Source organism: Mugil cephalus, chromosome 20 (genome assembly GCF_022458985.1).
Source record: "Mugil cephalus isolate CIBA_MC_2020 chromosome 20, CIBA_Mcephalus_1.1, whole genome shotgun sequence".
In the NCBI taxonomy this organism is placed as follows: Eukaryota; Metazoa; Chordata; class Actinopteri; order Mugiliformes; family Mugilidae; genus Mugil; species Mugil cephalus.
Window position 1 is genome coordinate 1,260,212 of NC_061789.1, and position 24,175 is coordinate 1,284,386.

At 40.9% G+C, this 24,175-nt stretch overlaps 2 protein-coding genes across 6 annotated transcripts; one reads left to right on the plus strand and one right to left on the minus strand.

Annotated features, from left to right (window-relative positions):
- Window positions 1–1,303: 1,303 nt before the first annotated feature.
- LOC124997922 (phosphoribosyl pyrophosphate synthase-associated protein 1) lies at window positions 1,304–13,260 on the plus strand. 5 transcript variants are annotated; one of them, XM_047571972.1, is made up of 12 exons: window positions 1,304–1,729; window positions 1,997–2,049; window positions 3,236–3,305; window positions 3,770–3,942; window positions 4,030–4,145; window positions 4,231–4,286; window positions 4,372–4,517; window positions 5,724–5,765; window positions 8,229–8,299; window positions 9,637–9,783; window positions 9,938–10,120; window positions 11,141–13,260. In XM_047571972.1, the coding sequence occupies exons 1-11, from the start codon at window positions 1,647–1,649 to the stop codon at window positions 10,094–10,096; spliced, it is 1,116 nt and encodes a 371-aa protein (XP_047427928.1). In that variant the 5' UTR covers window positions 1,304–1,646; the 3' UTR covers window positions 10,097–10,120; window positions 11,141–13,260. The 5 variants fall into 5 exon arrangements, with proteins under 5 accessions (XP_047427928.1, XP_047427927.1, XP_047427929.1 ...); XM_047571971.1 differs by having other exon boundaries at window positions 9,938–10,119; window positions 11,137–13,260; XM_047571973.1 differs by having other exon boundaries at window positions 3,239–3,305; window positions 9,938–10,119; window positions 11,137–13,260.
- A 2,062-nt stretch (window positions 13,261–15,322) lies between these two features.
- On the minus strand, window positions 15,323–16,671 carry rasd4 (rasd family member 4). The gene has a single exon (XM_047572065.1). The coding sequence runs from the start codon at window positions 16,482–16,484 to the stop codon at window positions 15,858–15,860; it is 627 nt and encodes a 208-aa protein (XP_047428021.1). The 5' UTR covers window positions 16,485–16,671; the 3' UTR covers window positions 15,323–15,857.
- Between the last annotated feature and the right edge of the window lie 7,504 nt (window positions 16,672–24,175).

The window sequence follows — 24,175 nt, forward strand, 5'->3', positions numbered from 1 at the left end:
CACTCTGTGTCTGTAATAAACAACCCACTACAGCAAACTTAGTCGTGAAGGTAAAACAGTACAGACTATACGTGTTAAACATTAACAGAGATCTTGATACTAAACCGCCGAACAGTCAAGTTGAAAAATAAACCAGCTCATTTAGTGAGAGCAGGATTTTAAGAATCTGAACAGAAGAAGTTTTCATCATCCTCGGTCAGTTATTGTAGCAGCTGATCCCACTGTAAATAATATAAAACTGTAATATGATGTGGTAATTAACAGTTAAGATTGTTATCATCAAACCAGCCGGTCCAGTCAGAGCCGACACTGTGTCAGAGCAGGTCAACGTGCATCAGTCGATCAATAATTCTTTATCTAATGTGACTCGTTTATCTTTCTGCAGAAGTCATTTCTTTATGTTTGCTTGTGTGTCCACACCCATAGTAAATTCAGGCTGTAGTTCACGGGCAGTGTTGCACCTTTAACCCCCTCTCCTCCGGAGTAACCTCAGATTCTGTGCTGTTTGAATCCTAAAGCACGAGTCTGCAGCGGATACAGGGCTGATGAGGGAGGACCTCTAGTGGACTGTTGGGGTAATGCTGCTACTACTGGTTATACTAGTCCACAGTTCTGAGATACAAAATATGTGTGAATATGCATCCTAACTAAACTTCACTTCGTCTTTTAGAGTTTACTGGTAGAATTCACACTTCATTGATCCATCAATGATGAAAAGTTGCAGCAGAACAGGCCCAAACCAGGACATTAGTGCCTCTGCTCTCTCTTTAAAATCTCTGTTTTTGGGGAAACTTACTTTTTCATAATGTAATCCTGTGCATTCATTTTGGTCTAACCTTTAAATAGTTTTTTTTTTTACTCTTTTTGTCATATGTGTGCTATATTATTATTTATCATGTCTTGTCATGATATCCATGATGTCCATAGTCTTTATTCAGGCGAATATTTTTTAGTTAAAATGTGTTATATTATAAATCATTTCAAAAACCAATACTTTTGTTTGACTTTTTATTATAGTCTTTATTCAGCCTAATGTACATGTTTACATCCCTTATAATAGCCTGATATTGTTAGCCTAAAAGCATAATTGCCTCAGTCACATTTAAACGTTTTTGGAAAAAGATTAAAAAAAGATAAAAAAAAACAATAATATAATATAATATAATATAATATAATATAATATAATATAATATAATATAATATAATATAATAATAAAATAAATACATTCTTCTTCTACGACTCAATAATCTGTAGCTCTCCATAAAACGCGTCACGTGACCCTGAGGACCAATAACGCTACATTTGACCCGTAGAGGCTCCCGTAGTTGTCAGTTCGCTACACTGTTACCTGAAAGGCAGGTATCTCTGGTTTGTCCGCGAATAGTCACACAATTCTACAAAAAACTTGTGTATTTTATTTTATAGTTATGTTGTAGTCAAGCCCGTGTAGCTTCTCTTCCGTGAATTTGCTCTAAATTAGATCAAGTAGCAGCTAGTGTGTGCGGCGGCTAGCCCGGGAGCTAACTGGCTAAGCAACGACATCGTCGCTAGAAAAGAACGAACTCGAGGGTTTAGCGCGGTTTAGTTGCGTCAAGTTGCCGCTGCTGACAGTGTTGGTGGAACAGGAACTCGGAAAAGCTCTAGAATGAATGTGGCTAAAAGTGGCTATCGCGTCTTCTCCGCAAACTCCTCCGCAGCTTGCACAGAATTGGCCAAGAAGATAACGGAGTAAGTCTTTGTCACACTCAGGCCGATACTGTCTCTCTGGACCAGGGACAAATCAAACTTTTGATTTAATCCAGGTCTACTTCAACTAATATATATATATATTATTTTTTATTATTTTTTTCCCCCTGTGTAGCTTGGACTGTGTTCATGAATGAATGAATGAATGAATGAATGATGTGATATATGTCACAGTGAGAAGCTGCAGCAGATGATTAGATCTCACCTTTGGTTTTGATGTGACTGCATCTTTGTGCTCTTCTTTCACAGGCGACTGGGGGTTGAACTGGGAAAGTCTGTGGTGTTTCAGGAATCTAACAGTGGTGAGGAAATGTCACAAGATAAGTAGGGATGTCCTTATCTGTATCGGCGCTGATTCAGGCTTTTTACTGTAGGAACAAAAACCACATCAATGCAGCATCAGAACGACTTCGTCTTCAATTATAATGTGGTTGTTGGAGTCATAGCTACAAAATTAAAGAAGAAGAACCACAATCCTGTGACTAAACATGTCTGCTCTCTGGAAAATTAAGTGAGTCAGACAGACGGCAGGATGTTTGGTGAGGTGGTAGCTGGAGATCATCATTAAATACTACCACATTAATTCAACAGTTCAGGTTAAAAGGCTGCACACAAACGACAACAAACTGAACGTTTAAAAGAAGAGAAAAGAGTAGTAGACAACACCTCTCCACATTACTGATGTTCAATACCACTGATTTCCTTTCAAATACTGACACTTTGTGTAAATACACCCGTATGTGTCTGTTAAACCTAAAAGAAGTAGTTTAATTTGTTTATTTTAATATCTGAAGTATATTGAGGTCGTGGCCTCATTTACTATAAAGCCGAGTTAATACAACGACAGAAAAAACAAACAGAGACAAGTAAAATGATAAGATTGTTAAAATAAATTATTGTTTAACTGGTTGTGGTTTAATCTGAAGTTTGTTGTGTTTCCACAACACAATAGTTTAGTTCCTTTCCACTGTGTTTATCACTACATCACATTCAATGACTGAAGTATCGGAAGTATCGATATTTGAGTATCGATCTGCACATCACTACTTCACATTACATTAACTTAGACTTATTTATCACACCGGTAAAACAGTTGACAAAAAAAAATAGTGATTTTAGAGTTAACTTTAACCTATTTGGTGAATTTGATCATTTTGAAGACTGGGATGCAGCAGAAGAGAAAGAGAGAAGAGAATATGAAAAGAAGAAGGAGATGTGACACATGGAGGAACTGGACAGTTTAGAGGATGATAAAGATGAGATTGACACAAAGAAAACCACGAAATGGGCAGTTAAAACACTTCCTGGCTCATAAAAACATCATCACATCAGTGAATAGAGATAAATCTGTTCCTCTTAAGAGAAACATCTTGTAGGTTTTTGAAGTTTAAATCCTCTAAGTTACTGGAAGCCTGAACAACTTTATGGAAATTAAAATTTGGCACAATGAATTACTGATCATGTCTTTTTTCTTTTCTTTTCTCTAAGCAGAGACTAGAGTGGATGTAAAGGAGTCAGTTCGAGGACAAACTATCTTCATTATCCAGACCATACCGAGGTGAGCAAAGGAAGAAGGACATAGATCACTGACATGAACCAAAACACAGGCTGAAGTCTCCTGTTACCATTTTAGAAGCAAAATAAAGACCTAACTTTTTAGTCTGAATTTTATTTACCTGTTAGTCTGGTTATTAATTATATTATATTTGTTTTATCATTCTATTTTTTTGGTCTGACTTTTAACTAATTTGAATTTATTGTATTATTTTTTATCTTTTTAGTCTGGTTATTAATTGAATTTTATTTTATAATTTCCACCTTTTTAGTGTGGTTTTAATTTTATTTTTTTATTATTTTTTTTTTTTAACTAATTTTATTTTAACTTTATTTTAACGGGGGGTATCTCTTGTGTCTTTTTTTTTTTTTTTTTGTTCTCATATAAAACATGCATCTTTTGTATGAAAAGTTCTCTATAAATCACGTGAATGACATGAATTACTTTAATGTTTCTGCCACGAGCAGAGATGTCAACACGGCCATCATGGAGCTGCTGGTCATGGCTTACGCCCTGAAGACGTCCTGTGCCAAGAACATCATCGGCGTGATTCCTTACTTCCCCTACAGCAAACAGTGCAAGATGAGGAAGAGGGGCTCGATCGTGTGCAAGCTGCTAGCGTCCATGTTAGCCAAAGCAGGTAAAGGCAACAAATCTCTAGCTGTGCATCTGTTAAACAAATCTCCTTCTTGCTTATTAGTTATTAATTTTATATTTTATTGTGAAGGATTAACACACATCATCACCATGGACCTGCACCAGAAGGAGATCCAGGGCTTCTTCAGCTTCCCAGTGGATAACTTGCGTGCCTCTCCCTTCTTGATTCAGTACATTCAAGAAGAGGTGACGAATCATTTAAAAACTTCTGCTGAGTGTGTTTATATAGATCCACATAAATACAATCATCTGTTTCGCTTCCTGCCGTCAGATTCCTGATTACAGAAACGCCATCATCGTGGCAAAGTCCCCGGCTGCAGCCAAGAGGTAACAGACGATTTAAGCTGAACGCGTGAAGATGAGAGTTCAGTGCCACATGTAGATTTTCTTTTCTTTTCTTGCCTTGTTTCAGGGCTCAGTCCTACGCTGAGAGGCTGCGTCTGGGTCTGGCTGTGATCCACGGCGAGGCTCAGTATTCGGAGTCCGACATGGCCGACGGAAGACACTCCCCTCCATGTGTACGCAACACGACGGGACACACGGGGCTGGAGCTTCCCTGTAAGAACAACTCGTCTTTGTAAAGCGCCGTTTGCTCCCTTTTCATCCCACCAGGTTTAAATTCAGCGATAAATGTCTTATTATTTAACATGACATCGTACTTTTAACAGGTGGTTTTCACAGCAGATATTTGATCTGTCAGAGCAGGAAGTGTCACATCTCGGTGCATCCAGTACTGGAACAGGCCGATATTGGCTTTTCACCTTTATTATCACATTTATTATCTGGCAAACAACCGTTAAACTTTTGCGAGAACTTTAAATCATTCGGTTAACTAATGACAGGATTAGTTTTACCTGGAGCTTTAGTTACTCTGCTTTCAGTATAAAATGTATTAGAAATAAAACGGGATGTGATTCAGTATTTAAATCGGCTCCACATTTATCGATGTGATGAACACATTAATCCAGCACGTCACAATATGCTTCCACGCTTAGCATCCATCTCATCATCCTTTGTTTTTTTCTGATGGTTTTGAGCTCGCTTATTTCTTTTAGTTTATTTATTCCTTATGTGAATGGATGTGCATGCTGAGTAGCGAGATCTTATAACGCTGCCTTCGTAATTATTAAGTGAAAAGAGGCAGAAAATACCACAAAGGAAAACGGAAATAGAATCACAGAAATGTGCTGGAGTAGATTTTTACAAACAGATGTGACACATTATTATAAGGCCCCAGGTTAAACTAGTCCTGAACGTATAAGACGAGTGTGTAAAAATTTCTGCTGTGAACAAGCTGCAGCTCCTATTTTTTTGCTAAGCAGCTCATGATTCTGCTGTTTCTCACTCATACCATGAACCATACGCCAAGCGGTAGATTGTTTGTTTGTGTTACTGCATGGTTTAACTCCACAGACACTTCTACTCATGCTGCAGCTCCTAACTGTTACCAAACTACTAAATACTCACAGGAGCATCTGCTTGTTTCTCGCGTCCTTTACCATATTTGCGGAGTTAAATCCTGGTAAGACGGTTTGAACGGTTTGAATAAGAGTGTGTCATTGGCAAATGACTCCGTATTTTAAGTCTGAAACTTTTTATTATTTACCTCGACTTAAAAAAACTGCTGCAGCCGTCAGATTATTAAACTCCCTCCTCTCAGTCCACAGCAGGGAGAGGATTTTCCAAGTCTTGGCATCATGTGTTTTTTTTCATGTGAAATATTTGTGCATTTGTTTTAACGTGGTGTTTATTTGTTGATGATAGCAGGCAAACAGCAAGCTCCGTTCCCTGGCATAGAACTTCCAAGTACGAGCGTAAATTTAATTTACATATCTGGCTATGAAATGATTATTCCTCTTCTGATGGTTCCTCAGTCCGTGCATGTGTAGATAAAGGGTTTGCGTTGCATCTTGTGAAAATGCAGTCTGGACTCGGGAGTTTGTGGAAACTGTGAAAACCTCCTCAGGCTAATCGGCTAAACTGTGTCCTCCATGCATTGTTAAGATATTTGCACGGCACGTTTGACTGGAAACGAACACATTTCACGTTTACTGCGATTCCAGACAGCTGGTTCTACAAGATGGCTGAAACCCTCCTTTCTTTTCTGATTTTGTTTTGAAATCCATAAATCAAACCCGAACCATGCCAGACTTTTTATTATTATTTTATTTTTTTTCTTTATGTTCTTCTGATTTTTCTGGTTTTGTTTTGTAGTGGAATATCTGGACTCATCTTGCCAATCAACACATGCTGCACCTCATATGAAACCTGCTCTTAAAAAAAACCTGATTAACATTTGGTCATAACTGCATGTGATGAAAAGAATCCAGCATGCTTTTTGAAACATCCAGTGAAGAGAAGAAGAAATGCTACGAATGCATCCGTTCAAGCTAAATGAGCATTATTATTATTATTATTATTATTAATATGCTGACAGCAGTAGTTTAGTGTGGTCTTATCTATTTGTTTTGGACCCCACAATCTATTTAATTGGTTTAATTGATTCATTTGTTCAAATTAATTTTTCAGGTAGTCGTCAGTCGAGCTGTATTTTAGAGAATCGTGTGTGTCCAGCTCACGACACGGGCTCAGCTTTTTATTTTCTTTGTCGATGAGAGACTGAATGTGACTCTGCCAGGTTTTCTGATGCTGTGCGACTCACGGTATTCAGCACAGGTGTTCTTGCAAGGCATGCTCCTCCTTTCTCTGCTTCTTTCTCCTTCTCCTCCTCAATCGGCTCGGCCGGCTGACGGCTTTCCAGTGGATTGTTTCCTCAAACCCTTTGAATGACTCCTTTTTACATGCACAACAATACTCCCGATATTTATTGGAGCCCGTCGCGATGGTTTTTGCATCCACTTAGATAATGATTGTTTTGCACATTTATGGTATTTAAGCAGCTAAATTTATTATAGTTTTATCAGGAGCAATAAATGAATGGTGCTGCTTGTTGCCTCGTCCTGGGAAGAGTAGCACTAATAGTGCTAATGAGTAAAGGAGCTGCCCTAGTATGAATAATTAAACAGTCTGTATGTTAAAAATGGCTACGTTTGCATGGACAGTAGGTCACAACTAATAATCAGAACTACAGTCTTTACTGGAGCAGAATCAGTTCCCAACAGAGAGACCAGAGTGAAGCACTGGCTAGCTTACAGGCTAATTTTAGCATGCAAACACCAAGAATATCCTGGTATCAAAATGTCGGCTGCACTCTGACCTTTTCGTTGACACTTGACCAAGCAGGAGCTTCAGGAAGTTGGTCTGGCTGACTTGGTGAAAGTGTCAATCGCACAACAGCTCTTAATGTTTTTGTAATTAATTTTACAACTTAGACTCTATTAAAGCCTATGATTCAGACTTATGCTGCTAATCTCCATGATCATCCGTCACTTTTTGCCCCTGAGTGGCCGTGACGTCACGTGCATAGCCTCTATACTGCAGCCTCCAGCCACCAGGGGGAGCTCTACTTGCTTTGGCTTCACTTTAGAGGAGTTAGGGTTAGCGTCCATGGACACAGATGAGTTAAAACGTTTAATCAGAATAGTTTCAGTCACGTTGAAGACGTACTGTCCATAAAAACGTAGCCAGTGACCAAAAATAAATGTTTATTCTTGGTATTTTTAAGTTTTTCACTTCACTGGAAAGAGTTTTAAAAACATGGCTGACTCATCCTGCACTAGGGGGCCGGGTGCTAATTTTTTGTGAAACGTCGTCCGTGTAAATGAATTATCCGATTATTGTGTGCATGTAAAAGTAACTGCGACTTCCGGACTGATCCCAGAACATTGGCAAGTGTGTATGAAGAGCTCCTCATCGGTGCTTGCCACTGTTGTCCAGTGTGAAATCCGATTGTCTGGTGCTTTCTGGTCCATATGCAGACGCGCTGCCATGCTGCCTCAGGCCTGAGGCTGTGTGTGTGTGTGTCCAGGCAGCTTCACATTGTCCTCTGATTGGGTATCCTGGGCAGAAAACCTTCCAGCCATTTGATCTCTGCATGGCATGTTCTGCACTATGTTTGACGTTTCGCTTTAATCTCTAGGGGTAGAATGGGGGGAAGAAGTAACTGCGCCACTGGCTTCTGATTCTGATCTTAAATCCATAAAGACCCTGTAATTTGGGGCTGCAGATGTTTTTTCTTTTTTCCTTCTGTAATCATGAAATCATTTTCTCAACCCATTTTACCCAATCTGCTGAGATTCCTGTTGATTAGGTGAGATGGTGAACGCAGAACTTCCTTGGACTCACAGGTGACTCCTCTTTGCTTTTCAGTGATGATGGCAAAGGAGAAACCTCCGATTACTGTCGTAGGAGACGTGGGTGGAAGAATCGCCATCATTGTGGTAAGATACGGCCGACTCTTTTAGCATAATTCTAATTTAAAATGTTTTCCTCTCTGGTGTGAGTGGACAACATGTGTTATTCCTGGAACAATTTGATTATTTTAGATCCAGCAACAACTCACAAAACGGGTTTTTGTGAGATCCAAAGTCCAGAGTATGATTTTATTTATTGTTTGCATCTTAAAAATGGTTTACAGTCATGTTTGGTTTCATTCTTTTCAGCACAACAAACAGACAAACTGTATTAACACATTAGACCTAAAACCATGAAATCTGAGTAGTTTTCACTATGAAAACATGTTTAACAAATCATTTTTATAACTTGGAATGAAAATCCAACATGTACATTTCAAAAGCTTTAATAAAAATAGAGCAAACAACAAAGGTTTTTACAACTATTCCATTAAAATGCAGGAAATTCATCACACATTTTCGTTCAGCTGTTTACGAAACTATCAGGTGTAACAAGGAGTAATGAACCAGACATGCAATATTCAGGAAGGAGTGTGGCATAAATTATTTATCATACGTCTAGTTTTACTCGGCCTGTCGACACAATTTAAAAACTGGTCTATAGGGTGAAGTCAGGACTTTCTGCAAAAGTTGAACCGAGCCTCAGTGACGCTGCGTCTTTCTGCTACATCGTCTTAAATTGGTCATGTGATTTGGACGCACCGGTGCGTCCGTATACTCCGGAGGGTTAACAACATAAAATGACAGAAATCATCCTTGAAAAAAAATTAATTGATGTGTATTTTAGTTTTAACTTGGCCCAAGTCCCGCCCACTAACATGGATGGGTGGAGCTTATGACCTAAACTGCAGCCTTCAGCCACCAGGGGGAGCTCTACTTGATTTGGCGTCACGTTAGACGAGGAGTTTTCTTTATTTACAGCATGTGGCCTGACTCCACATAAAAAAGGAGGAGGAGCGTGAGTGGATTCAAAGTAGCCCCGCCCCTTAGTTCTGCAGAACTTTAATCCTTTATTATATAATCTAAACAGGTGACCTGCTCTCAAGAAATTCCCCATGTACTCGTTAGTTTTTTTACAACGCGTTTATTTCTGCTGTGAAGTTTTTAACATGGTCATAACAAGTCGTGAAAACTATAATTCTACATTTAAAGATGTCGTAAGATGAAGGTCAGACCAACTTCCTCAGCTATAAATGTTTAACTCTCTCTGCACTTCGGAAGCATTTACTGGACTTAATCCAGGTGCATTTAGGAGAAAACAAGAAAGATAAGAAAAGACTTTATGATTCTCCAGGGGAGGAACTTTTCTTCGCGTAATTTAAGTTTGGATCCAAATTAATTGTATTCTTCATTTCTCTTTGCAGGACGACATCATCGATGATGTCGGAGACTTTGTTGCGTCTGCAGAGATCCTGAAGGAGAGAGGAGCTTATAAAATCTACATCATGGCCACACACGGTTTGCTTTCTGCCGACGCGCCGCGCCTCATCGAGGAGTCCGCCATCGACGAGGTGAGTTCACCCGGACTCTACGGGGGGAAGTGTCAGAACCCGTTCTCGTTCGTTATAAAACTCCCTGTAAAACGAGGAGCTTCCTCTTAATTCTGCGTTTCAGTTTTCAGTCCTGGTGATCCAGCGTAAATCTAAAATCTCTTTGCGTCGTCAGGTGGTGGTGACCAACACGGTGCCACACGAGGTCCAGAAGCTCCAGTGTCCGAAGATCAAGACGGTGGACGTCAGCATGATTCTGGCCGAAGCCATTCGCCGCATCCACAACGGAGAGTCCATGGCCTACCTGTTCCGCAACATCACCGTGGACGACTAGGAGGGGTCGCCGTGACGACTCAGGTGGGTGGTAGTATCAGCCACAACATTATGACCACTGAGAGGAGACGGTTGATTATTGACTTGCTCTCATACTGTTCCTCTAGTTTTTGAACATAGTTTAACAATTATGTTCAAGGTATTTATCTCCCTCACAGACGACTCATTGAACAAGCAGATAAAAGACTTTCAATAAAAGAATGATACAAGTTACATAGAATAATGTCACAGACATTAAAAGAACATAATTCCCTCATTAGATTAATTCTTTGTTGACCCCGTTTGACAATAAACTCAGTGTTTTCTTTAAATTTGAGCTGGGAGTCAAACATAATTAAAAGATATGCGTGAGAGTCAACAGTTTGTCTTCACACCATTTAACCTCCTGACACCTGAGCTTTGCGATGCATTTTTTAATTTCTCCAGGGTTTTTGGGATCAGTTGGACCTAAGATGTTTAAAAATTAAGCATCATCTTTGAACAGGAAGTAGTTTATGAAAAATAAACTGTCCTCACGTGTGGACACGGGGATGATTTCTCTGTAATATATAATAAAGATCTAAAACTGTTTATTTTAATACATGAACAAGGATGTGCAAAGATAGAATTACAACCAATGAAATCCCAACGTGCTCAACCAAGTACTTGCTAATTAACCACATCGTAGCCTGTTACTTTTGACAGAATTTGGTAAAATCGCGTGTCATGTTAAACTAGAAAAGTTAATACGCATGAATAAACAAGTTTCAACCATAGAATTTGATGAGGTTTTGTCCTATGATCTGCTGCAGAATGAAAAACTTCATTTCTTTTTGTAAAATTGATGCAAGGGGGTTGTTAAAACAAAAAAAAACAGAGACGGCATCTTTTTAAAAGCGGAAGAAGAAAAATCAAATGAAATCCATGCAAGGGACTTTGTTTCCTCCAGATGACGCCTCAGGAGGCTCATGTCTTTTCTCCACTGAGCTGTTTTGGAGACAAGAAGGATTCACGTTGTCTTGCGAAGGACTAACTGATGTTTCTTTATTTCTCACATGAAAGGCGACTATCTGAGGAGGATTCATGAAGTTTGAAGAGAAGAAGCGATTGCACTGCTGCTCCTTCCTGCCCAGTGCTGCGACAACATGCTAATGTCATGTCCCACGAGTTGTATATGTATCAGAATTAACTTAAAAGAAGCTGAAATCCTATAAATCGCCCAGAGTTATTTATCCTCTAACCAAAACATTTAAAATCCCTTGTTTGAAATGGTGTGGCTGATGGAGAAAGATAAGAACAAGCAGACTTCCTGAAGTTTCAGAAGTCTCTCCTCGTGCTGCTGCTCTCGTTCATTTTTTAAACGGAGAAGTATTTACGACGTTATTTTGTCACACACTACTGTACCTCACACCGAGTGACGGAGCTTAACGATGCAAAGAGACTTTGTGCTTTACCAGACATCTTTCAGACACAGCTGCTCGGCCGCTGTCGTTTCTTTGCACGTCGGCGGTCGTGTTGTTGCATCGAAACCCAAAGTTCTCAGAAACTATATTTTTATGCAGCTATTTTTTATTTTGCACCATTTACGGGAGAATGTTCCTGCAGAAATAAATAGGTCGATTTCTATCGGCCGTTACACTGTATTTTGTCAAATAACTGGTTAAACTATATTATAATACAACATCATTTCCTTCTTTGATGTATTAATATGTAGCCAACGCAACAGATTTGCTTTTATTTGAATCTTGGGTCTTGGAAGCATTAAAGAAGCCATACGGTTATTATTTAGAGGCTCATTAGTTTATTTAGAGGTTGCTCATCATTTGTTAGATGATCACTTTCTACTAACACGTAGTGAGATATCGATAGACCCAACAAGAAATACAGCAGACGTGGCTTAAATTCAATTAAAGGGTCACATTTCCATCTTTCACATTTCATAATTACATTTACAGTGTCAACTAAAATAGAGACGAACGTTTAAATATTAAAAATGCGACATAATTTCTCCCTCTTGTCCGTTAATGCAGCTCCTCGTTTTACCTCCTGTCTGAAACGCTCCGTTTTTAGGTACTGTCTCTTTAAGAACGCCCTCTGATTGGTCAGCTGGTTTTCTTTGGTCGGCCATATTTGTTAGCTCCTAGGATGCAGTGATAACTATATATAAGATATTTAATTTAACTTCCAGATAAAAGAAAAGAATTGCTGGGATGAATGTTTAAATTTTAAAAATAAGACCTAATTTTTCCCTCTTGTCCGTTATTGCAGCTCCTCATTTTACCTCCGTCTGAAACGCTCCGTTTTTAAGTACTGTCTCTTTAAGACTCCTCCCCCTCCTCCTCCTCCTCTGCTCTGATTGGTTACCTCGGTTACTCTCTTGTTTTACTATGGATGTAGCATAGCATTTAAATCTGGAGTCTCTCCCCTGGGAACCGATTCTGCTGCAGCGAGCTGTTTAGAGGCAGCTGTCGTGTGTTTTGCAAAAGAAATGAACATTTAAAAGTGATTAATTAGTCTCATCGTTTAACGTCACATATTTCTGCTGTGATTGGCTGTAGGATTGTATAATTGTTGCAGGGGTATTTTTTTCCCCTGTGTATCTGAAGAGGACTTAGACTCATACTCTGAATCTTTATTTATCTGGCAATAAAAACTTTACATGTGAAACTGAAAGATTCTACGTTGGTGCCATCTGCTGCATTAATGTGCTTCTGTTAACTTCCTGTTTCTGACATGTTAAATGCAGCTGTCTTTAAATGCCCACACAGACTTGCGCTGCCTACGTTTAGTCCACATTAAGCATTTATTCACCTGTGAAGTTTGAAACGCCTCCTGTGAAAGGAAGCCATGTTTGCCTTCTAATCTGGAGCAGGATTGTTCGTTCAGGACACGAGCTCCTCATCCCAGAACCAGCACATGTTGGAGTGATGCTTTCTGAGCTGTGATTCGTTAAATCTGCGGAGTAAAGTCAACGCACAGATGATTTGCTCTGGTCCTCGTGTTTAAAAGCGTTTGAGAACGTCTTCCATGCAGCGGTCCCGTCTCACTCTGCTCCTTCCTCTTTTCGCTCAGTGCGTTTCTTTGTGTCGAGTTTAAATGCGGTTGTCGTGTCCTCTGTGACGTCTTCTCTGTATTTTCTGTCCGTGGTGTTTGTCAAAGTGTGTAAAAATAAAACCGTTGCCTGTTGTCGTGCCTCGACTCTACTGAATAAGGAACTGTAAGTTTTTTTTCCTATATAAATCTAGTTTATGTGGTAGATGTGGAAATACATTCAGCAGGAACTCGGTAGAAGATAATAACATTTTATATCCATTAAACAAAACTGACACTGGAGCAACTGGACTAATAGAAATGTTTCATCTGTTTCTAAAAGGCTGGTGGAGTTTAGATTTAAATAAGAACGTCTCCGCTTTCAAACCATCTGGATAAAATGATGACGTTCTTGTCGTCTTCCAAAGAGACGTAGGTGGATCCGAGTCCTGATCTGAAGGAGAAGAGCCCCCACAGATGTTCCAGTTTAAACCCAAACTCCCCACCACAGGTGGAAACTCTGCAAGTCCACTCGCTCTTCTTTAGACTCGTTCGTTAATTTATATCATGACCTGGACAACTGAGAACCTGAAAACTTTTTAAAATCTTACAAATAAAAGCTGAAAAAGTTGAATTTTAACAGAAAAGTTTTTAAACTGCTTTTATGGTGAAAGACGAGATGCTTAAATGGAGCTGAGAGTTCTTGGTCTTCAAGGAAACGTGATTCCTAATGACTGGTCGTCTGGGTTTCTATTGATCTTTATGCATTCTGCAGATTTCGGACAATAAAAGTGATGAAGCTGGGACGTCGTGGCCGTCAGAGATCCTGTACTCGTTCTAAACTTCTCAGGTATCACGACAGCACTGAGGAGCTTGGACCAAGTAAAGGAGCAGAGCCAGAAACCAGTCGATAAAATCAGCGGTGAAAAAGTTTAGACGGTACCTGAGCTGTAAGAATGAGGCTCCTCTGGCTCCACGCGACCCAGACACGACTTCTCATGTCAGACGGAGACGGCTCTGAGTTTAAACGGCGCCCGAAGAGGAAGCAGAGACGTGATAATTACAGGTCACTTCCTCGTCTCTTTCTGGATGAACAATGCACCTTGTCTGTGTGTTTTAGGAAAGAGGAAGCATACCTTTTCTGTCCCCGGGTCGGTGTGGCCTTTCAATTCAGCAAAGGTTAACGAGACACACGCAGCTTTTAGAGAACTCAGAGGAGCGCACAGCACTTTGTTTGTCCTGTAATTCTCTAAAATAGTTTGTTAATCGGTGCCTGCGTCAGGGAACGACTCCCCGATATGAAAATGTGTTTATTTGGATCATTTGGATCCCAATCTGGCCACACCAGTTTGGTTGGTATGAAAACCTGCAGACTCTCCCTTCATAAGAAGAAATCAGACACCAAAGCAGCTGATGCTACTTCCTTGCTCTAAGTTGCAGATTCAAAAAAGATTTGCTGCAGTTACGTGGACACAAAACATTTGCACAACTTTCTGAACGTTTTTTTATATTTATGATTTGTGCTGAAGGCATCTGCACCTCACACATTCTTCTACCCACAGCTCTAAATAATCTTCAGAGAACTGTCTGTTTGCATGGACAGTGCTGCTCAAAATTTCTGCACAAAAACGCTGATTTTCACACAAGTCCTGAAAGTAGACAAATAGAACCCAAATAGAACATGTGCAACAAAAATATTACACTTGTGCATTTGTTTATTCAGGAAAACGAGCCAATATTTCTGTTACGTTCTGCAAAGTTCATGCAAAATCTGTATTTGCATCTGCATAGACTCAAACATTATTGTTCCACCACTAGAGGGCAGTAGAACCCAAACCAGAGAACGGATCCAGTCCAGTTAGACCAGTACCCGCTTCACACCTGCAGGATGATCCATTCTATGGTCTGATGAATCAAGGAAGCCTTTACAGATGGACATAAATACATAAAACTGGTTGGACCAGCACCGTTCAGCACACAATCAGCAACTTAGTTTGTAATTTAATCCTCTGTTGGGTACATTTTGCATTTTGTACATTCATTCCGGTGACGTGCAAATATCTTGTCTGCAGGAATCTCACGGTGCATTCTGAAAATACTTGTGCTATCTTCTGTAAGCTTTACTTTCACGGATAAGATTTCAGTGGATGACTTCCTCTGATAACATAACAACTTTCCTACTTGGTATCGAGTGAAGTAAGATATGACACAACGTGGATCAAATAAGAAAAAGTTTTATTTAACGTAACAATAGAAACATCAAACATGGCGTTAGTCTTTGTGCAGATACAGGGAACAGAAAACACCATCGAAATTCTCCAAAAAACGTGACGTCAGTTATCAAAAAATTGCAAAACGAATGTGTCACTGAATCCATTTTAAATGAGACTTTTACACATTGATGCAAAGCAGCGGTTCACACGAAAACATTTCAGCTTTTTTCAGTTGTAAACTAGATTTATGAAACAATCATATGCAGAAACACTTTTTATTTCACAGTTATTGCACTTTTTCTTTTTTTTTAAACATCAGTGACACAGATCCCCGAAAAAACCAAACGTCACATATATACATCAAAGAAACTGAGCTCCACGCGTTTTCATCCGTCGTGTTCTTGCTCGTCCACATTCCTCGGGGTTTGTTTCTGTTCTCCTTCTGAGCGTCCGTCTGCGCTGCTGCTGCTGCTGCTGCTGAGGAGCGAATCTTTTTTCCACATTTAAAAACGTCTCTGCCTCAGTCACATGTCCACCTCCCTACGAGAGGATGCAGCTGTTGGCCTTGTTCATGGGAGGCCTCTTGTTGCTCTCCTTGGGGAAGGTTTCCCTCCTCCTGCACAGAGCCGGGCTGAGCCGGCTGGGCAGGTTGGCCTTCTGCAGCAGCTCCCTGAACGCCTCAAACACGTTGACGTTGTCTTTGGCCGAGGACTCCAGGAAGCTGTGGTTCCAGTCCAGCTCCACCGTGGACAGGACGTCCTTGCTGGACACCTGCCGCTCGTCGCGCCGGTCGATCTTATTGCCGATCACCACGATGGGCGTGAACTTGTCCTCCTTGACTTCCAGGATCTCCTCTCGCAGACTCTTCACCGCCTCCAGGGAGTCGGGGTCGTCCACGGCGTACACCAGAGCGAAGGCATCACTGTTCTGGATGGAGAGCTTCCTCATGGCGGGGAAGGAGTAGCTGCCGCTGGTGTCCATGATGTTGATGGTGACTTTGACGCCCCCCACCTCGTATTCCTTCCTGTGCAGCTCCTCCACGGTGCGCCGGTGCTTCGGCTCAAACGTGTCCTGGAGGAAGCGTTGGATGAGGGCGGTCTTCCCCACTCCACCGGCTCCCAGAAACACCAGGCGCACCTCCGTCTTCTCCTTCACCTCAAAAGACATGTCTGTGGCGTTTCCCTCTTAAACTGAAAGAAATCCTCTTTTCTTTTTCTTCTTCTCTCCCGTGACTCTTGATCCGACCTCTGAAAACTAGTGAAGACGCAGCGGTGAATGGATGGATGGATGGATGGAGCTGGAGCTGGAGCTGGAGCTGGTTGAGTGAAAGCTGAAAATGCATGTGCATGCTTCTCAGGCTGCACTCTGTATTTATTCACACATGTTACCTGCCCCCTTCAGCTCCCAGCCAATCAGGAGAGAGCAGCATACAGCAGCCAATCAGAGGCAAATCAAGTGGAGTAAGAGGAGAAAAAAAGAAAAAGTGATCAGATTACTTCTTTGTGTGGAATGCAGAAATATTTCAGAGAGCTGCACGATCGACGTCTGTGTCTGGAGCACTGGAAAACTACAGAGCGGGATAGAAACAGGAAAGACTTGACTGTGATTGAATGTGTGAAAATACAGATCACGGCACATTGCACAAGAATTTTAAATTATTCCAGTGGGTGCTACTGGTCTAAGTAACTTTCACACCAATGAACTCCAGGTCTAAAAGTTTCCCAGCAGAACCCTGAGTTATCACAACATGGTTTAAATGTTATCGACTCATAATGTTGTGGCTGATTGGTATAAAGTATTTATTCATTGTGCACCTGCAGGGTTTTCACATAAATCCTAAGAAATTTTCTTTTGGAGATGATTTGGGGCAATAACCATCATTTTAATTCATTTTTTTTTATTCTTTTTATTTTACAAATAATTTAAAATATAATTTCATTTCAACATATCGTTTTGTAAAACAGAATCTCCCCAGAAACTTTAAGTATCTTATAATCCAGAAACATCCACACAACAATACACTAAAATGAAAATCAACACTTATTTCTGTCTAAATTGTAACTTAACCCTAAAACAGTCTAAGGTAATAACATAGATACAGACAGAATTTAAACACATCAGGAACATGAGCCAGAAAACCTCGACCCAAACTTGGATCAAACATGTTTCATCAGCAAGTTTTTGTTTAAATTTCTTTTTAAAAGTAAAGAGAGACGCAGACTCTTTTATCTTTCTCTCGACCTCATTCCAGATCTGGTTCCTATTAGATTTGAGCTGTTTTTGCTCATGATCACAACGATGCACAGTCTCCAAATCTGTTCCAGTGCATTAATCACAATCTACTTTAATGCAAAACATCTTTACTTGTCTTAAGTCTGAAACCAGCGCGTTCAGACCGAATCCCGGACGTTTCTAAACGTTGCCGTTGTCTCAGTGCGACCTCTGACGTTCCCTCTCCATGAAGACTGTGCCGCTTGTTGCTATGGCGCCACCGAATCCATCACCTGAGCTGGAAGGTAGAAGCATGTGCTCTTATTACTTCTGTCACTCGTCTGGATGAGGACATTAAAGGAACGTTTCATGTCACACGGTGATTTCACTGTGGCCGTATATTGAGTTAAAGACTGAGTTCTACAGCCGAGTGTGTTCACATTAGATCAGACCACGTTCATGTGATTACAGACACAGCAGCTGTTCTGTTATAGATGCCTTTAAATCACACAGCGCAGCAGAGACCGCTTCCCTTTTTCAATAAACGTCACCTTGGATCTTCTTTTAAAATGCATTTAGTTTTTGTTGTTTGCTGCGGGCAAACAAACCAGTTTAATTGCCTTAAGGCCCTGAGCTGGAATTCATTCTTATAAATTCTCCTGACAGGTCATAAAAAAAAGCCCAAAGTTCACTTGTGCTGTCGGACGCTATTGGAAAAAATAAAAATCACAACTTGTGTCATAATTTTGCAGGTGAAGAAAGCGTCAGCGTCAGAACCTCATCCCTCCATGAAACATGGGGGCGCTAGTGTCCTGGTTTGGGCCTGTTCTGCTGCATCTGCTCATCATTGATGGACCAATGAACTGTGAATTCTACCAGTGAACTCTGAAAGAAAATGTCAGGACATGAGTCCATGAGCTGAATGTGAAGAGAAACTGGGTCATGGAGGAAGACAAGGAGCCCAAGAACACCAGTGGTTCTCCAGAAGAACCAGATGAATGATGAATGTTTAGGAACAAGTCATGACCTTCATCCAGTAGAAATGTTGGAGCATCAGCAGATGAGAGGAAACCATCAACATCACACAGCTGAAGCAACGGGATCAGCAGTTACCAGAAACATTTAGTTAAAGGAGCTCGGAGCAGAAACTGGAGACAAGGATTCATTTAGTCTCACACTGCTGTGATAATGATCCATGTTTGTGTAACATTTGAGTTCCATTAGTTCAACTGAGTCTCTTCTTCTGCCTCAAGAAACATTTTTATGCAGAAAAACATTTAAGCAGCACAGTATGTGACGGAGCAACATCCAGGACATGAGGTTCTGTTCCTGTGCTGATATTGATCTCCAGACGACAGAGCTCTGTGTCGGCCCCCCCTTCGTTTCTTACTGGAACATGATTCACTAGTTCCTGTTACATATGTATATATTTATTTCATTCCCTGTGCTTTCTTGGACTTTGGAGGCAGATGTGAGAGGAGCGGCAGTCGAACAGCGGCAGATTTAATCCTGCGCTGTGAAGCAGCATCGAGCAGCTGATCCCTCAGAGGCGTCGGCCTGTGGAACAAGCTGTTCTTCATTCGATCACACAGGAGGACTCGTCGGAACAAATGTGATTCCTGCTTCCTAGAGGGTTTTTACAACCTGTGATGAGACGGAGCCTGCTAGTGTTAGATAAGGGCTGCTAATTATATCACATAGCGGCTCTTTAATAAGGGCTGTGGCCTCTCTGGAAGTGTTTGCTCTGTGGGGTGTGTTGGTGCTGGAGCTTCGGCCCGGCCCTGTCAGTCAAACAGGAGGATAAACGTTCGCCCCCGACGCACTTCGCTGGCATGCTGGCACACAGACATACACCCGGGGACAAAGGCCAACGGGCTCTACCTGGAAAGTTTGCACCAGCCTGGGCGTGCACAGCAAACAGCTCCTCATGTAGGGATGAACTGAATCATTAACGGAGGATTAAAAACATGCAGTTTTACTTCCTCAGACGGATGAGACGCGCTGGACTGAGGAGCTGTGTCCTCATGTCTTTCTACAGGTGTGGTGCACCTGCAGCACACACACTGTTTAACAGTCTGGTGGATCTGTGAGATTTGCACAACTCAGTTTTTTGCACATTTATGTCCGTGCACAAACGTGAATAATTCATGCTGCTCGCTGCAGTTTTTATTTACATTTCTACCTTATTTATCTGTTATTTTAGTCACAGTTTACTAGTATCTATATATTATACTTACTATGGGTAACTATCTGGGACCTGAGTGCATAATTTCGTCCCATCTCGTGCTTCTATGCTTCTTTATGTAGACAGCTGCCAGTTTTAAATGCTAATATTTCTTCTGAAATGTTTGATCTGGAAGAGAACCAAGTCACATCAGAAACTGAGACGACTACATCGGTTAAAAATAAACCAGACGTGTCTCACATAGTCTACATAGTTTTCTTAATCTGATGCATTCTCTCTCTGGCTTCTTGGTATTGGTTGTTTTCTCATCGTCCGTCTGTGTCTGGTTATGTAACTGCCTATTTTATGATTGTTGTCTTCAGACTATGGCTAAAATTTGGCCTTTGTGCTTATGGTGCGTTGCATTTGTACTCGGAATTTCCCAGTTCCAAGTTTGAATTTTCGAGTGGAAGACGGATTTTCTACTTGAGTTTCCAAGATTGCCGCTCTGTGTGCAAACAGCAACTAGAAGCTCCTGTAATATTATCAGTTTGTTTGCACTGATTCTGATCAGTTTTTGTTGCACTAATTCAGTATTTTTCCACATACATACGTTGAAATGCTGTTCTAGTGTAATTTTTTCATGTGTTATATGGGAACTACCAGCCCATGTCGCGCTAACAGCGGCTAAAAACATTAGCCTGGTAAAAGCAAAACAAACTGGGATTTATAGTGGATTTTTTTCTGCCTCGTTTGGTCTCGTAGATTTAATCACTGTAAATAATTCTAGTAAAAAACTCATGAGTTGGTTCCAGTTATCTGTTCCATTTGCGTTTTGTGTATCTTAAATGGACTAAATTTAGCTGAACATTATACTGATAATATCAAGAAAACTTTAACTCTCAAAAAATGTAATTAACGAACACACCGAGTTATATTGGGACGAGTCGAGAGCTTTCGTGGACGCGTCCGTCTAGTTTTCTGACGTCTGTAACTGGAACGCTGATAACTCAGCTGTGATGTCATTCCCAGCGCTGACGTCCGTCCTCAGAGGTAAATGCACCATATGTCTGGTGCATTTACACTGATGGTTAATGCATCAATGTTGACTAATGTGCATTGGTCCAATTCAATAAACTACAACTAATAATAATGATATTAATGAGGTTTCCTGGACTTAGACTGACACAAGGAGCTGCAGGACATGTGATGAGGGCGATGGTCTCGTGCCTTAAAGGATTCTCTCCTGTGCAGAAGGAAATGATTTTATTTTAAACTGTTAAAAACCAGCATGTACGAACTGATCTAATGGTTTCAAAGTAGCTCACTGTCCATCACCAGATAAAAACTGACCTCTTCTTTCTGTCTCAGCTCGTTCTAATGTTTGCGATCAACCAATTAGAGCCAGAGCGTCGTCTGTCGACAGGCGGTGCAGAGCAGAAAAAGGCCACCAGCGCCGGCCTCCTAATGTCTTATCATCTCTCTTAATCCGTCCTTTCACTCGGCGGCTTTGTGAACTTGGCACCAGAGCAGCGGTGTGTATTCAGGCCTCTTCCCTGCTTTCTTTGACTCTGGTACATCATGTCCTGATAATAGACGGTGTGCCGGTGGAGGGGACACTGAAAACAAAAACACAGGCTTCACTTCGCTGCCTGCTCCACTGCACCGGGAGGTTTTTCCCTGAATTTGGAGAAGCAATTAGTTGCTACGAGTCGAGACGTTCCTCCGTGCAATTCAAGAAATAAACAAATAAAAGCAGCCGTTTAAGAGGTCCGTGTGCAGCTTCTTTTCTGGGTCAGGGCTGGCAATGATTGAAGTCTTTGTTTGCATTAAACACACATTAGAGACGGACACGTGAAAGAGACGTTTTCCTTTAGGACAACGACTGAACAAGAGGCTGCAGGTTCATTTTAGTTTTAAATGAAATCTGTGATTATGCATTCAGAAAAGAAAAGCTCTTCTAATGCTCCTTAAGAGAAAGTCTCTCTGGAGGGAAACAAGAAATCTTCTTAACAAATATTTATATTTTACTCCAGGTATTTGGGCTCTTTTATCAAATAAATCTTCACATATATAAAGTTTCTCCAGAAACACTCGCCTCTGTCGTGTGAAAAGGTGCAAAACACTGAAATCTAAGATGAAATGATCTCTGATAATTATTAATTTACTCGTCATCTATTCTAACTTGTAATTGAGATTTTCTTCCTGGTTCTTAGTTCAAAACTTAAAACAACTCTAAAGGTTTTAGTTTATTTCAAGCATCTTAACATATTAAAAACAGATAATAATTGACAAAGCTACTTGTTTTTAGTCTTTGAAGCTACATCATTTGGCTTCTTTTATCCTCCTGAGACCTGGTGTCCTCATATGGGGACATTGTGTTTCAGCTTCTTATTCTGCTTCATTTAGACCTGTTGTCCTCATAATGAGACACTTTTATCTGCCATGTCCTGGTAGCGATTATATTCTTATTAACTTTTCTAGTTTGATGTGACAAGTACACGTTGGAGGACGTTCATTTGAGGACGTTGTTATTTCATCATTTCTGCTTTTGCTTTATAGTTTGGTTACACATTGGTCACTTTATTGTAATGAATAATAATAAGTAATCCCTGTGTCAACATCATTTTTTTCAAAACCTACTTACTGTTCAAATACGATGCTTATCTTTTTATACTTCTCACGTCCTCCTGATCCCAAATACCTAGAGATTTTAATCTTATCTTAAAGGAATTAAGATGCATTCCAAGCTAATGTTTGGGTCTCAGGAGGTTAAATAATATGAGCCTCATTGTAAAAGGTTTTACTGTTAATCTCTGCAGACACACTGAAGCCTGCAGGTCAATAGAGGAGAGGGACGTCTCTCGTGGTTGACCTATTAAAGTGTCGAAACGTTTTTGCACGAAATTTCTCGGATGATTTGTTTTTAAGATTAAGATCTGACGAAAAGAAGGAAACATCCTTGTACCGGCTGTTTCTCAGAAATATGCTCATGACGTCTGCACACGGGCGCGATGTGCTACAGGTTAACAGGTCGAAGGTGAGTGAGAATAGACGTTCAACCTTTTACTGTCCGTAACATAGAAAACCGTGAACCATTTTCTACCTGATACATGTCTCAGAATGTGTGCAGGTGTGAGGTCTTCTGGCATCTCGGCTCCATTTCACGTGTTCCTCATATGTTTTTTTTTTCTTTTCCTCGTGCAGCAGGTGATTGAGCACTTGCAGCCACTTGTTCTGTTCGTCTTGTTAGGGAGAAATGACATAGAAGTGGACGCAGTTGTTGAAGGGTGTCATTTACTGCTGCTGAGCTGCACGTGCCTTTTCCCCTCGTTCCCCTCATTCCTCTGGAAGGAGGTTGTTACCTTCTGATCGTGCACCTGCTGCACGTTTGACTTTTTTATTTCCCTGGAAAGTGATCATTTGGATGTAGAGGCCGATGTCTGTTTTAGGGACGGTGTCGTGGAAAAATTCAACAAGTGAGGGATTTTGGGAAGTTAGTAATGATTGTTGGTTTATATGCAAATATTCTGCAAACAGAGTGAAACCCCGAGAGCACGTCACACTGAATGTTTTATAATCCACGCTCATGTTGGTTCCGTGTGTGTACGGGTGGAGCTGGAGGAAAGGTGCTTCCCCTGCTTATATCATACTTCAGAAAGGAGGTGGGAAGGTCAGGAGGAAGTTTAAGTGAAGTCAAGCAAGACGGCAAACATCAGAACACAGAAAATACGACGCAACGTCTCACTTATCATTAACTTTCAGTGAACTTCTGCTGAACTTATTTTGACTTGTTATGACCTTGTGTGGCCTGAAAGACCTCGAAAGCAAATACAGGCAGCAAATATGAGAGCAGTAAAATTTTTTCCATTAACAGGATGGATACTGTATAGTTTGGAAGTCAGACAAGCTCATTTCCCCACAGATATATTTATGGTGGAACGTTGTGTTGAGATGATTTACAAAACCTGAAATCTCCAGAGCAAACACGAAGAAACCTTGAGGAGAAGCAGCTCATATGGACGGAACCATCTGCCTCAGACCGGACTGGTGGAGACAGAAGACAGAGAAACCAGATAAACTTCCATCTGTCATAGATCCGTCCATCTGACTGAAGCAAACATGTAGAATCTGATGATGATGTTAAAGACAGTTTGAGGATATGAGAGGACTCACAGGCAAGTTGAAGCTCTGTTCATCATTCTGCTGCTGATTACATGTGACCACATGTGAGCGCGTAATGAAAGCTTCAGCTCGGGTGCGTGGAGACGTGTTGAGGTCCACTCAGATGTGGACGTGAGGTGGAGAGCGACTCCTCCTCAGAGATCTCATGTTCGTCCGTCACGTGGAAACCTGAAGCTCAGACCTCAGACCTCAGGCATCCAGGAGATTCATTTTTAAAATAATTTGCATATTTATAGACTGTCACGGATGAAGAGGCGTTGATCCCACTCTACTGACACACATGCATGGATGGATGGAG